The sequence below is a fragment of the Crocodylus siamensis genome, chromosome 4, assembly GCF_052110815.1.
Source record: "Crocodylus siamensis isolate JL-2025a chromosome 4, ASM5211081v1, whole genome shotgun sequence".
Lineage (NCBI taxonomy): Eukaryota > Metazoa > Chordata > Crocodylia > Crocodylidae > Crocodylus > Crocodylus siamensis.
In genome coordinates, this window is record NC_143398.1 from 694,864 (window position 1) to 710,177 (window position 15,314).

Genomic DNA, 15,314 nt, shown 5'->3' on the forward strand with positions numbered 1-15,314 from the left:
GGCGCTGGGCCTGGGTGCGCCTCCCCTGGGGTCTGAGCGGGGCCCGGTGAGGGAGCTGATCTGGTCTCTGCTCAGGAAAATGCAGGCAAAGAAGTCGTTAAATATGTTGGCTTTGTCATCTGGTGCAAAGACCAAATTTCCTAGCAGGTCTTGCAGGGGCCCCACGTTTCCCGGAACCTTCTTTTTGCCCCCTATGTATTTAATAAAGGACTTCTTGTTGTCTTTAATCCGGGAAGCTGGTCCCAGTCCCATCTCCGCCTTGGCCTTCCTGACTTCCCCCTGCATCCCCGAGCAACTGCAGTGTAGTCCTCCCTAGGGACTATTTGATGTCCTCGATGTATCACGGGAATGCCGCCAGTCTCTTTGGGCCGCCTACGGATGGCGGCCGGCGGTGAGCATAGTGCCAATACCCCCGATGGGGTGCGGGCGGGGAGCTGGAGATACAAGCATTCCCAAAGGGGTGAGTCCCGCTGGTCATCTACGTCACTGTGGCAAAGGACGACCAGCACCAACAGACATCAATTAAAGCCGTTCGGAATGGGGATCCTTCTTGGCGTCCGGCGCTCGCTGTCTTTTGGCGGTTAAAAAGGCTAAAAGCTTAAAAGCATAAAAAGCTAAAAGCCTAAAACCGCCACGGGGCCGCCACTGGGTCGGGCGACCAGCGCCTTAAAAACACCAATAAATTATGGGGGACAACAAAAAAGAAACAGGGTGTGCCCGTGGGGGTCACAGTTTCAAAACAAGTGCTCGCCTGGGGGACACCAAGCAGAGACCCCAGACCGCACCCACCGGCTCGCGACTGAGGGAGCTCGCTGGCGGCTACTGCCCAGTGGTACTCTGCCTGGAGACACACGTGGAGGACACAGAGGAAAAATGCCCTGAGGTCTCTGGGAGCCTTCCCAGCCAGAGCCTCCTGCCTGGACCGCCAGATGCCCAGCTTGGCCAGAGCCAGGAGGAGGTTGCCCAGGAGGTCCTGGGCCTTGGTGGGGCGACGGATGGGGTGTGCGTAAACCAAAAGGTGCAGGGAGACATGCAGCCTGAACTTGAGGAGCGAGTTCTGGAGGAGGAGGTGCAGGGGCTGCAGCCCGGCGCACTCGATGGCGAGGTGCGCCAGCGTCTCCCTCTCACTACAACATGGGCACTGGTTGGAGACTGGTTTGAAAAGGGCCAGCCACATGCCCGTCCTCCCTGGGGATGGCCCCTCCCTGCCATTGGGTGTGCCCCTCCCTTTGAGCCAGGAGACTTTCTCAGATGCGTGTGGTGAGCCATGGGGGCTTTTGTGCCCTCCTGCCCCCTTTGATCTGTGTTGGGTTAGTGGCAGGAATCCACCTTTGTTTCTCCCCAAAATCTCTGTGCTGTGACAGTGTGATGAGGATGGGCCCAGAAGAGGAGACACACCTTTACCCTATCCCTTTAGGTACCCTGAGCTGGCTCCAGTCCTGAGGGAGGGGGAACCTGCTCCCTCTGCCTACGGGACTGGTATCAGCCACCTGGGTGGGGGGCATCTACCTGGGGGGCTAGAGTCAGCCCAGCAACTAGTGATGGATTTCAAATTGGTTGGCTGACAGCCAACTGGAGCTGGCCTCCCTTGGACCAAGGGAACGAGGTCACAGGGGCTATACAAGTTAAGACTGCCCAGGAGGAGGAGGCAGCAGCCATGCGGGGACTCGGACTTAGAGAGGAGCTTGACCATCTGAAAGGGGCTCTCTCCCCCATAGCTCAGGAGTGGGGAACGGCCTGCCTCCAGAGGGAATGTCCAACAGCCTCGGGATGACGCTTGTGAGTAAGTGACTTGAGATCTGGGTAGATATCGAGCTGGCACTAACCCAGATGCGTGATCAAAAGCCTACCTCAGCCAGACTGCTTTCTTCAATGGGATTTCTATGATATCTTGTACCCTATTTTCACCCTACCCCTGTAATCAATTCAATTCTCCTTTGTGACCAGTGTAGGAGGCTTCTTGCGGGGGGTGTTAAATTATGCCTAAAGGGGCCCCTTAGGTCTGCGGACTAAGGGAGACTTTCCTTTTTGGCCCCCGACTTGGAGAAGTGTCCAAGTGCCTGTACTGGGTCGAGTACCTGTAGGATTTTAGGCCTGTGTTTCCCCGAGGACACAGGACTGAGACAGTCCCTTCTCGGGGTGGTGGCAGCTATGTTACCCCCAGGCTAGCGAGTGTGCTCCAGGAAGGGGGTTGGCCGGATGTGAGGCACCCCAGAGAGGTGCGCGGAGCCTGGCAATTGGTCGGGCGCAGGGAGGTGAGTGGCTCAACGCAGGAGCACCCCCTACTGGCCCGCCACAGGAATTACCTCCCTTTGGGCTTGGAGGATCGTCTCCTTAAGGAGTGACCACTCTTCTTGGACACCTGGCTCCCCTCCGCTCTGAGACCTCAGTGCTTCCCTGACTAGTCTCCTTAGCTCATTGAAGTCCGCCCTCCTGAAATCTAGGCCTGCTGCCTTGGTGCAGGCCTTTGCCACCTTGCGCTGGATGGTGAATCCCAGCAGGTGATGATCGCTGTCGCCCAGGTGGTCGAGCACCCGCAGCCCCCGCACCAGGTCATCACCCGTGGCCAGCACCAGGTCCAACAAGGCATCTCCCTGGTGGGGCTGGGCACCTCCTGGGTTAGATGGAGGTCCTGCATTTGGGCTAGGGACCTAAGTGAGCAGTCAGACCTGGCTGACTGATCATCCCAGCAGATGTCTGGGAAGTTCAGGTCACCCATGATGAACACGTCCTTTGACCTAGCTACCTCCGTGAGCTGACCTAAGATTTCCTGGTCTAGCTCTTCCCCGTGGTCGGGGGGTCTGTAGTCAACCCCCGCCGTTAAGTCTCTTTCCCCTCGACTGCCTTGTATTCTAACCCAAAGCACTTCAGAGTGCCCCTCCTCTGATTCTGTTAATTGAGGAAGATGTGTATTCCTCCTTAATGTAGAGTGCCACACCCCGACCTTTCCTCCCTGTCCTGTCCCTCCTGTACAGCCTATAGCCCTTGACAGTCACTGCCCAGTCGTGTGCTGAGTCCCACCACGTTTCAGTGATCCCCACTATGCCTGGGTTGGTGTCAGCTAGCAGGAGGGTAAGTTCCTCCTGCTTGTTTCCCATACTACGAGCATTTGTGGAGAGGCATTTGAGGCCTCCTGTGGATGTGTGCACTGGCCCCCTACTCTCAGCATTGCCCTGGCCCCTGTTGCTTACCTGTGTATATGTGCCGCTCGTTGGTCTAGGCTGGGCTGTAGATTTCATAGATTTCATAGACATCAGGGCTGGAAGGGACCTCGGGAGATCATCAAGTCCAGCCCCCTGCCCAAAGGCCAGGAAGTCAGCTGGGGTCATAGGATCCCAGCAAGATAAGCATCCAATTTACTCTTGAAGGTGTTCAATGTAGGTGCTTGAACCACCTCCGCTGGCAGACTGGTCCAGACCTTGGAGGCTCGGACAGGAAAGAAATTCTTCCTTATGTCCAGCCTGAAGCGGTCTTGCAGGAGTTTGTGACCGTTCGACCTCGTCATCCCTTGGGGCGCGCTGGTGAACAGACATTCCCCCAGATCCTGGTGGTCACCCCTGATAAACTTATAGGTGGCCATCAGATCACCCCTGAGCCTGCGCTTTTCCAGGCTAAAGAGTCCCATGGCTCTCAGCCTGTCATCGTAAGATCTGTTTTCCTGACCTCTGATCATGCACGTGGCTCTCCTCTGTACTTGTGGGTGCTGCTTGGTTTAGTGGTCCAAGACTTCCTCCACCCTCATCTTCCTCTTCCCCTGATGAGCCTAGTTTAAAGTCCACCGGAGGAGATCCGCCAATCTAGAAGAGAACACATGCTTACCTTCGGGGGAAAGGTGGATCCCATCCCACCCAAGCATGTCTCTTGTTGTGATGTACAGGTGTTTGTCAAGGAAGCCTGGGTGGAGGCCTCAGACAAGCCCTTGGAAGTCTGCACCCCCGGGCAAGGGCTCTGGCAGCACTCTGCATCGACACCATTGTAGGAGTTGCTGCTTGTTTCTGGCTTAGTGTGGTGCCTTTGCCCTGTGCTAGCAGGAGTCTCCCTCCTTGCCCTTCCTGCTCGCCTGCCGGCGTGCTCTGTTCATATGGTGTGGCTTGGGAGCGCAGCTCCCTACCAGCTCAATTAAGAGGGACCTGGGGGGCTTCCCCTCCAGATCTGGCTCATCTGCATCCAGTCCCTCTGCCCCACTTACCTTAGGGGGATCAGCTGCTGCTGCCCCCACTGCTGGCTCCGCTGCTTCTGCATCCACCTCCGCTTCAGGTCAGGTAAGGGGGCTCATGTGCTTGTGGGACACACATGTGCCTGGATCCCTCCTCTTCTCCCTGCTCCTGGCTCCTGATTCTTGATGGCCCCTGTGCTGCCTTCCCTAGGTCATGGTGCATCCCCGTGTGGGACCACATCCTGTCCTCTGTGCCCAGCCCCAGGGTGCTGAGGATGAATCGAGAGAAAAAAAGACACTGGTTGGTGGGGCGCAGGGTCCCGGCTCAGGCCAAGGTGGGGTTTCAGCTGAGGGGAAGGAACAGCATGAGGTCAGGGCCATGCTCAGTGCTGCAGAAATGGAGTGGTTTTCACGCGAGACATTTGCTGTAGCGTGGGCCATGTGCAAGGGGAAGGCAGACGGGGCTGAGGCAGGGACAAGGAGGGGCTCTGTCCCCTCCAACCCCAGCGGCTCCGCGGTGGTGCAGGGAAGCAAGGCTGCAGGCTGATGCCGGGCGCCTTGTACCGCTCGGTGCAGAAGGTGCTGAGGATGTAACCAGGCTTGTCTTTACCACAGGATCAGTGCCAGACCTTTGGCGCAAAGTCCCACCTGGCCTCTATCCACAATCGGGAGTGTTGCACCATGTAACTGGTGTAGCCCTTGACCTGCGAGCCTGGGTTGCCACAACTGGCTTGGCGCAGAAGGGATAGATGACCGGACAGGTGGGGAGTAGCGGCAAGTAGGAGTCAGGTGGCTTGAAGCGTATTGGTTGTAGGAAAGGTTTATTGTACTTACGCTAGTGATGGTCACAGCGTAGGCAGGATAGCTGACTTGTTCAGTTACAGTGCATAAAACAGAACGGTTTAAAGGGGTCTGTTGGTTCACGGGGTTCCTGAGCCGAGCCCTTGCTTTCTAACCCGGAGGCTAGGCGTGGCTGCCCGACTCAATAGTCCCAGAACTGGTCAACAGCTCATGCACAGGGAAAAACTATAATGCACTTTCGATCAGTAAACTTCCGAGAGCTCTTTGACGAGAAGGACAGACGAACCAGTGAGAAACGAATACGCCAAAATGAAGGTCGGTGGCGGGGAGATGTCTGCAGGTGGCCAACCTGCTGACTGTGTCTCCTTGGTGCGCTCGGAGTTCTCCGCTTAATGGCGGGAATCTGCTCTTATAGTCAGCAGTGACCAATCACTTCATGCCAATTGTGAATATTTACTGACCGCCAATTACGTTCTTACACAGTGACCTAGATACATATTCATCTGACCTAGATACCTGTTCATTTGACCTAGATACATTATTCATCTGGCTGCCCTCAGCGGGTTCAAAAGGTCAACCTTATGATTGGCACCTGCAATACTTATCACTGCAGACAACAAGCTCCGTAAGCGTGGAGAACAAACTTTTAACAAACTCCAACTGCATGCTTCTTTTAGCAAAGAAATAAAGGCTACGAGTGCTGAGGGGTCTTTATGGCCTGCGTCCTTACTAAGTTATTATGGTCTTTTGCTTTGCTGGCATCGGCACTTCAACCGACAGGTAAAACTCAAACATGACAGGGAGGAGCAGAGAGTCATCGCCGACGTCTTTGCCCCTGCTCACAGCTATGACAATGAAGTCTGGATTGAAGTCCACATTGCTGGATGGGTGAGTGTGCCCCCAGCTCTCCCAGACCCCACGTCTGTGCTCATCACAGCCCGGGGGTGCCCCAGCCTGGCCCAGCTCCCCTGTGTGCTCAGCAGACTGGTAAGAGTGGACCCCCACACTGGGTCCCCGTCCTCCAGAGCCACGTGGGCCGGCATCAAATCCAGTCACCGCTTCTAGCTTTTGGCATGTGCCCAGGCACAGGGCTCTGGTTCGGTGTTGTTTGAATGTAATGTGTGTGACCTGGGCCTCTCTTCTCGCGGCTCTCTCGGGCGGAGGGGCCCCAGCAACTCAGCAATAGGCAGCAGGAGGATCCGGTGGACCACGTGACTTCGACCCGGGCCAGACTCAGGGCAGATTTCGTATACTGGGAGGTCTACCAGTTGTCGCACCACTGTATATGGGTCAGCCCGCCACCGGTCAGTTTAGGGGACCCCTGCGCCGATCTTTGTGACACTTGGCAGGCTTCCTCCCCTCTGCAGAGTCTACCACCCCTGACAGGGGCCAGGGCAATGCTGAGAGTAGGGGGCCAGTGCACACATCCACAGGAGGCCTCAAATGCCTCTCCACAAATGCTCGTAGTATGGGAAACAAGCAGGAGGAACTTACCCTCCTGCTAGCTGACACCAACCCAGGCATAGTGAGGATCACTGAAACGTGGTGGGACTCAGCACACGACTGGGCAGTGACTGTCAAGGGCTATAGGCTGTACAGGAGGGACAGGACAGGGAGGAAAGGTCGGGGTGTGGCACTCTACATTAAGGAGGAATACACATCTTCCTCAATTAACAGAATCAGAGGAGGGGCACTCTGAAGTGCTTTGGGTTAGAATACAAGGCAGTCGAGGGGAAAGAGACTTAACGGCGGGGGTTGACTACAGACCTCCCGACCAGATAGGACAAAACACAACAAAGCCCTGGCTGAAGATGTCCAGGTCCCTCCTATGCCACGCCGAGACACTAAGTCCCCTGGGGCCCTGGGCCTGTGACCTGAATTGGGCTGTTTCTAATATCTGTGGGGTTAAATGTATGGGTTTCACACTCATGTTCCCTGCCTCATTACCCTTTCTTGTACCCTCGGTTACCCTTGGAATGAATAGGATAAGGAGAGTATGACTTACAGCAGTAGGGAAGGGGTGGTGATGGGGGCAACAGCTGTGGGGAAGGGGCTGTCAAGATGGCAGTGGGCTGGTTCACATGTGGAAGCACAGAAGAGCCCAGCACCGAGAGCCCTGCTATGTCTGGCACAGCCAGGAGGGACATGAACAACCCCGGGGTGAGCCACTGGCTTGGGAAAGACACTGCTGCCCCCACCTCTCCCCTTCCCTTTTCCTTTCTTTACCCCAGAGCTCAGCAGACAGGCCCAACCCCTGGCAAGGGAGGCCGGTCGTGTCCAGCTGGGCCCTGGCCATGTCCTCCCTCCTCCCAGCCCCTGAGCCCTCCATCACCCTACCTGGGCTGGGCTCCTTCCCTCCCCGCAGCAGCTCTGGGCATGGCCGGGATGGACACAGCAGTGCCAAGGCTGGGTCAGAGACAGCCCGGGGCAGGGCGGTGCAGGGAACTGCTACCCGGGACGGGATGGGCGAAATCCCAACTGTGCTCCAAGCACAAGTGAGCAAATCACGTTCCCGGGGCAGGGTGAAGGGAGGAGGAACGGGCAGGTTGAAGAAGAGAAGGGGAGAGAAGAGCAGGTGGAGAAGGGGGTGACCGGCATCGGGGCTCAGCAGGAGGAGAGGAAAGGTCCCGGCCCTGTGGGAATAGGGAAGGGAGGGGAGCGCTCCAGGAAAGGGGAGTTAGGACCCGAGAATGATTTTCTTCCTTTTCTTAATTACACACAGAAACATGCGTGCACGCACACATACAGACAGGTGCATACTCTTCTCACTCACTCTGCACATGGACACGCAGACACAAACAGTGTGCCTGCCATGAACAGTTCCCCACCCCCTGCCCCTGCCCTGACCAGGATTGTGCTGTGCTCTGGGGCTGGGAGAGGGGGATGCGATGGGAGCCCGCACGGGTCTGCACCTCTGCAGCCGCAGGCCGGCCCGTGTGTGCTCCCTGGTGCCTCCATCCCCTCCCCCTGCTCCGACCCCCGGAGCAAAGGGAAACTCCAGACAAACCACCACATCAGTGACCAGAGGGCTTCAAAACAGAGGAACATGTCCAGGGGAACCCAGATGTAGGGGAACTGTAGCTCTGCAGCGCAGGCATGCTTGAGCAAAAGCATTATGGACAGACAGATCAAGCCCTTTATTATATTAAAATATAAAATACTACAAAATAGATAGTATTTTATATCCCCACGGGTGGCTCCTCACAGAGGCTCTGGAGGCGTCAGCCCTGTTCAGTCTGCTTCTAAGTCCACTCAGGGAAGCGGGCGATCGTCAGCACGGTCATCTTTATTGTGGCAGCCCAGGGCCCACATGGGGGTGGGCCCCCAAGGACAGAGAGCGAGACACAACCCCACACTGCGGCTCCCACCCAGCCCACCGCACAGGCCACACGTGGAGGGAGGGACGCAGGAGCAGCCGCCACCACCAGAGGCCTGGGGACGACATAGCCACGGCCCAGCCGCGTGCCACAACCCTGCATCCCAGCCCCACCTGAACCCCCAGCCCAGCCCTGCGGTGGGCACCGTCCCTGGTGTCCCCTGGGTCAGGGCGGAGATGCAGCGCTGGTGACACTGCCTCTGTCTTCGGCCGCCTCCTCCCTCCTCAACTGTTTGAGGCTTTGGTGGGCTTTGCATGACCTAGAAAACAAGTGGGACAAGCCTGTGACTTGCCATCCCGGGTGTGCAGGATTGGACCATCTGGATGTCTCCAGGCCCGGGGCAGTGTCACAGGCTGAACCATCCTGTGGGGGCACGGGTGGGGTGGGGACGGGGGGAGTGCAGGTACCAGGCTGAAGCTGGCTCCTTGGGACGTGGGGTCTGCAGCTGGGAGATGGGATGGGAGCTGGGGAGTCAGCTTGGGGTTGGGAGCGTCCCCTGACACACACGTCACTGCTTGTGACTCTGGGCCATGACATGAGCCCATGTTCCCCGTCAGGCAGAGAGCGCTCGGTGTCGTCCCCTACCCTCCTGTGGTGACGGAGGGCATATCCCCAAACCCCCCAGAAATCACCCCCACTTCCTGACTACTGGGGGTGTGGGGTGGTCTGCCCAGACTGGGCCGTGACCCCGGTGCAGAGCGCAGCAGTCCCCGGGTGTCACCACCATGGACTCGCTCTGCGCTGGCTGGCCCACACGCTCCTACCTTGGACCCGCAGCTGCCCGCTGGACCTGGACTTGGGCTCCTTGACGGCCTTGTGCTGCACGCGGCACAGGTACTTCACCCCGTCGTCCTCGGGCCCCGCAGGGGGGAGGTGCAGCTCGGACACCACGCTGAAGGACTTCCCGTCCGGCGCCCGGCTGGGGGCGGGGGTGTGGATCCTGTGGGGGTCTGAGCTCTCCAGGGGCCTGGGCTCCTTCTCTCCTGCTCCCTTTCGCAGCCAGGCCACCGCCAGGTCTCCGGGATAAAACCCCCGAGATCGAGCACTGCAGGGTCTCTTGCTCCTCCAGGACCAGGGCCTGTGGGTGGGAGACCTCCCCCAGGTCTGGAGGGTGTGGACACCAGGCTGCAACAGGTGGGGGTGGCGTGTCAGTGAGATGCCCCAGGGGCCGGATCTGCTTGGGGCTACGGGAATTCACACCCACACACTGAACTGGCCCCTCTCCCTCACCCGCACCTTCCTCCCCACGGGGTTTGGCCGGGCTGCCCCAGGGCTGCACATTGCCCCCGCCCCAGCTGCCCCCACACCCACACCCGGGATGCAGCAGGACTGGGATTACCCCGTGGGGCAGGGAAGAGGGGAGAAAGGAGCAGGGCCGTGGGAAGGACCAGGGTGTCCAGGCGCTGCACCCAGGGCTGCAGCTTTCCCCGTCCTGCCAGAGTCCTTGTCCCGGGGGCTAAAACGGATCCCTGGAGGGGCCTGGAGCAAGGGGTCAGGCAGGGCCGAGGGTCACAGCCTTCTGGGATGGGCCAGGGGACAGGCGGGTCTGCTCCCCTATGGACCCACCATGACCAGGATCAGAGCAGGACCCACGACAAGGCCCCTTATCCCAGAATAGCCAGCAGGCCTGTTCTGTCCCCACTGCTTACCACTGCTCCTCTCGATGGGGGTCTCCAGGGCGAGGTGTCCCACGCGGCAGATGTACTCTTTATTCTTTAATTCCAAGGCGACTTTTGCTGCCTTCTTCTTTGTTGGGAAGAGGATGAGTCTGGTCTCCTGCCGGAAGCTCTTCCCGTCCCGTGCCAGGACGGCCGTGCCAGCGTCCACCCTGCACTCAGCCGAGTCTGGCAGGGTCACAGCAGTGTCCTCCCCCCTGCCCCTCCGCAGCCAGGTCACGCTCAGCTCCCCCGGGAAATGCCCCGCGATGCGGCAGCTCAGGGTGACTCCCTTCCCCTTGGCCACGGACTCAGTCTGGGAGATTTTGGACACCTCCGGGGGCCGCAGGAGCCCTGGGGAAGGGAAGAGGCAGGGACAGGCCCCGTCAGGGGAGCCGCGGCCCCTCACACCCCACCCAGACCCAACACCCCTGCAGCGGGACTGGGACCCCCGGACACGGCGCCTCCTCACCCGCGGCCCTCAGGCTGAGCTCTCTCTCGCTCGGGGGCTCTCCGGGGCCGTGCTGGACGCACACTCGCACGCGCAGCTCCGGCCGGGTCAGGCTCCGGCTGGGCACTCTCCAGACGCTCGTCACGGTGAACGTGCCGTCCGCGTTCCTGTCTATCTGCGCGGGGTCTGCCCCCCAGCTCCCGTCCCCGTCCCAGCCCCACTGGATCGGGGGCACCTCCCGGGGGTAGAAGTTGTGGAGCTGGACAGCGAACGGCACCTTGTCGCGGGGGTCCCACTCGGGCAACACCTGGATCTCCGACACCTGCGGCCGGGCTGGGGAGACAGCCGGCTGGGTTAGCAATCCCCAGCTCCATCCCCCTGACAGAATCAGGCCCCGGCTGCACCCGGAGGTGGCATCGGGGCGCTGGGCACTCACCCCACACCCGGATCTCCGGGGACACTCGTTCCTCTCGGATCCGTTTGCCCTCGTGGAGGAAGAGGCACCGGACCCGCGCCCCGTCGTCCTGTACCGTGGGGGTGAAGGTCAGGGAGGACGTGAGGCGGGTCCCGGCTCTCTCCTCTGTCACTCCCCAGCCCGGGGGGAGGGCGGGGATCAGCGGCTGGTGCTCGGGGCTCTCTTGGTCCCCAGCGCTCTCCGGCACCGTCCTGTCCTCGCTGTGGATCCTCTCCCACGTCACGGCCACGTCCTCGGGGACCGTCCCCTCCATGGAGCAGCGCAGGGTCAGCTCCTGGCCCAGCAGGCACCGCGCCGGCACCTGCACCTCTGTGACATTGTAGGAGACCGCCCAGCCTGGGGGCCAAGCAACCAACACACAGGACATGGGTCAGCCTGGGATCATCTGGTGGATGCGTCCCCAGTCTGAGCCCGGGGGAGGGAACCGCAGGATGAAACCTGCCTGGGGAGAGCCAGTTCCCCCTGCGGGAATGGCCTCTCCGGCACCAAGTGTGCTTGTTCCTTCTCTGTCACCTCCCCGCTCTCTGGTCCATCCCCTCCCTGTGTGACCCTGCAGCCCGACTTCCCACTCTACCTTTTCTTCTCCTCTTCTTGAAGTAAATGGCTGCAGCAGCCGCGGCTCCTGCTCCGATCAGGACCCCCAGGATGGCTCCGACAACAGCACCAGTCTGATCCGCTGCTGCGCTCGGTCGCCAGAGGAGAGAACAAGACAGAGCTCAGCTCGCAGCATCGCTCTGAAGGGAGCAGGGTCTTGCCCAAGACCCCCAGGCCAGCCCCAACCTGGAATCACCCCCTCCCCTCCGGCTGCAGGTCTGGCACCTTTGTGCCCCAGCTGCTGCCCTCACAGTCGTGGGCCAGGGTTTGCTCTGGGATGCTGGGGATCCCTGCGGCCACCCATGCACCGGGAATGCAGGGGCAGGGATGCAGCAGCCCGGGACGCCCCTCCAGGCCGGTGTCCTAATGGTCTTCATTGCTCCACATCCTCTGGGAGGGAAGGAGCATTACTGCTGCCTAATGCAGCCCCAGACCATGCTGGTCTGCATCTGAGCACTGCCTGCAGCTCTGTGCTACCTTGGGGAGGGGGCGAGGGACCTCACCTACGATATCCAGGGCGACGTCCTCCTGCATCGGCTGCTCCAGAGCCGCATGGCGGACGCGGCAGGAGAAGACACTCCCCCCGTCGCTGCGGGGGGGGGTGAAGGTGTAGGTCAGGGTGAGGTTGAAGGTCCCGTCCGGGTTCCTCTGGGGGCTGGAGCGGGTGGAGCCCTTCAGGACCTGCCCGTCTCTCAGCCACACCACATTCACGTCCCCGGGGAAGAACCGCCCCACGTGGCACAGGAGGGAGGTCTCAGCATCAGCCACGACTGGTTTTCTCGGGATGGAGATGGTCGGGGCGGCTGGAAAACAGAGTCAGTGCGCTGTGTGCACCCTGTGGCAGGAAGCCACCTTTGTTTCTCCCCAAAATCTCTGTGCTGTGATGATGTGATGAGGATGGGCCCAGCAGAGGAGGCACACTCTTACCCTACCTCTTCAGGGAACCGGAGCTGGCTCCAGTCCTGAGGGAGGGGAAACCTGCTCCCTCTGCCTATGGGACTGGTATCAGCCACCTGGGTGAGGGGCATCTACCTGGGGGGCTAGAGTCTGCCTTGGCAACTGGTGATGGATTTCAAATTTGTTGGCCGACAGCCAACAGGAGCTGGCCTCCATGGGACCAGGGGAACAACAGCCTCGGGATGACGCTTGTGAGTAAGCTACTCGAGATCTGGGTAGATATCTAGCTTGCAGTAACTCATACACGTGATCAAAAGGCTACCTCGGCCAGACTGCTTTGCTCGATGGGATTTCTATGATATTGCTCTATCTTGTACCCTATTTTCACCCTACTCCTGTAATCTCCTTTGTGACCGGTGTAGGAGGCTTCTTGAGCGGTGCGTCTAAATTATGCCTAAGGGGCCCCTTAGGTCTGCAAACTAAGGGAGACTTTCCTTTTTAGCCCCCGACTTGGGGAAGTGCCCCAAGTGCCTGTACTGGGTCGAGTACCCTTAGGACTGTTAGGCCTGTGTTTCCCCGAGGACACAGGGCTGAGACAGTCCATTCTCAGGGTGGTGGCATCTACATTACCCCCAGGCGAGTAAGGGTGCTCCAGGAAGGGGTTCAGCTGGATGTAAGGCACCCTAGGGAGGCACTCGGAGCCTGGAAGGTGGTTGGGCGCAGGGAGGTGGGCAGCTCAACACAGGTGCACCCCCTACTGGCCCACCACACACCCCAGGGTGGGGCATGTGTCCTTCCACCATTTGGGTCAGGCTGGCACTGACCCACTGAGGCCACGTGAGGTCTGGGCCCTGTGGGAGCCCCAGTGCTGAAGGGACAGACCCCCAGGCAGGCGTCACTGCCGTCAGGACAGCACTGCCCATCCCAGCACTGTACGCCAGGCCGTCTGCCCATTGCATAAGGCTTCCCACTGCTCCTGGGACGAGGCCATTGGCCCTGCCCATGGGTGGTGTTGAACATGACCACAGGAAAGAGTCCCCTGGGGCCTGAAGAGCATTGCTCATTCACCACCTCACCTACACATGGTTCAGGTTTGTGGTTTTCATCTCTCCCACTCACCTGCCCACACCTGGTCCCAACCCAGCCACAACCACCCCGTGGTCCCTCTCCAGTCCTCACCGAGTAGGTGCAGGGTGGTCTCCCCATAGTGCTGCTGCGTCCCGTACGCCACAACACACCGGTACAAGCCCCCATCTGGCACGGTCACCACGGCCAGTGACAGGGAGGCATCTCCGCTCTCCAGCTCCTTCTCCAGCGGCAGGCTGGCTCTGGGATGGTCTTGATTCCTGCCCCGGTCGTACCAGGCCACCTTGTCCTCCCAGAAATACCACGTCACCTGCAAGGCGTCCAGGGCCACTGGCCCCCCGACTTCGAACCGGCACTGCAGCAGGACCCCCGAGCCCACGTGGGCCGTGGAGGAGGGCGCCGTGGTCACCTGCAGCTGGGAACCTGCCCGGGGGAGAGGGAGCAGCCGTGAGACCCTGTGGGGCTGAGCATTGCAGGGGGGAGGCTGCCCAGGACTGCATGGCCCGCCTAGGCCCCGGCTGCCCCCACACCTGCACCAGGGAGCAGGGCCACGGGAAGGAGCAGGGGGCCCAGGGCTGCATCTTTCCCCCTGTCCTCACAGAGTCCTTGGCCCTGAAGCTAAAATGGATTCCCGGCAGGTCCTCTCTGGCTTTCGCTTTCACTTGGGAAGGGCCAGGCCCCAGCTGGGATCAACCCAAAGGGGCTCCATCCTGTGCCAGGAGCTGAAATGTGTCAGGGACGGGGCCCGGCCCTCCCCACAGCCCCGTGGCTCTGAGGAGCGGAGGGGAGAGTCAGCCCGGGGCCTCCCCTGTCCTGGGAGCAGGAGCCCGGGGCAGGCTCGGGGCTGGGGGGCCCTCGTGATCCACCCCCCCGCTCCCTGCCTGGGGGCTGCTCCCAGGGCCCCAGTGCTCTCGACAGCCAGACCCGCAGCCCCGGGCAGGGGAAGGTGCACAGCAGGAGGGGCCGTGTGCGCTTGGGGTTGGGTCCATCAGCTCCTCCAGGTCTGTGTCCTGGGACCCCCGGGCACTGCGGAGGGGGTGTCCTCTGCTGCTGGCCTCCACACCCCTCGGTCCTCTTGTACAGCCCGCGTGTGACACGGCTGCCCTGGGCGGCACCAGAGGCAAACACGGGCCACCGGGATTTCTGCTCCAGGCGTGTTCACGAGGCGGCACCGGCTGCCCCTGCACCGGGGCTGGACACGGCCACCACAGCCCGGCCCTGCCCCCTCGCCCCAGCGGAGCAGGGGTCGCACTCACCTGCTGCCCCCAGGACGAGCAGAGGCAGGAGAAGGCCCCCGAGGCGCGGGGCCCAGGCCTCCCTCTCTCCCCCCACAGCCGCCATCTCCTCTCCTGCGAGGCAGCGTGGGTCCCTCGGCCGTGGCTTTGTGCTTTCCCCTTCCCTGTGTGGGAGGGAGGAGCTGGGAGAAGGGGCCAAGGTGCAGCGCGAAGCCGGAGCTGGTCCTGCCCCACCCCACGGGGCTGCAGGAGCCGGGGCCAGCCCTGCCTGTGGCCCTGGGAGGAGCAGGGGAGGGTCGGCCCCGAGCTCTGCACGGCGTGAAGGTCCGTAGGGTAAGACTGGTCCTTGCTTGCACTACAATTAAACAAGACTTGCGTGATTCCCCAGAACTAGAAATTACACTGTTACAATTGTGGAGAGAGTCTTCCCGGGAGTCGTGACCGGCTGCGGCAGAGGCACCGAAGAGAAAGGCGGCGTCTGACTTTGTGAGCGCAGGACTAAGCAGGTGCGGAGCCCCTCGCACGTACTGCGATGCGCCCACTCCCTCGTGCTCCTCGGGGAAATCCTCTCTGCACCCGATTGCAGC

At 60.7% G+C, this 15,314-nt stretch overlaps 1 protein-coding gene across 1 annotated transcript in view; it reads right to left on the reverse strand.

Moving 5' to 3' along the window:
• Positions 1-14,833, reverse strand: part of LOC149865305 (uncharacterized) — a 136,889-nt gene extending 122,056 nt beyond the window's left edge. The window contains exons 1-8 of the mRNA XM_090046310.1: positions 14,749-14,833; positions 13,586-13,915; positions 12,013-12,312; positions 11,490-11,594; positions 10,877-11,272; positions 10,462-10,773; positions 10,115-10,343; positions 5,307-5,313 (exon numbers count right to left, since the gene is read on the reverse strand). Coding sequence (XP_089902436.1) covers positions 5,307-5,313; positions 10,115-10,343; positions 10,462-10,773; positions 10,877-11,272; positions 11,490-11,594; positions 12,013-12,312; positions 13,586-13,915; positions 14,749-14,833 — 1,764 coding nt within the window. The remainder of the gene's footprint in view (positions 1-5,306; positions 5,314-10,114; positions 10,344-10,461; positions 10,774-10,876; positions 11,273-11,489; positions 11,595-12,012; positions 12,313-13,585; positions 13,916-14,748) is intronic.
• Between the last annotated feature and the right edge of the window lie 481 nt (positions 14,834-15,314).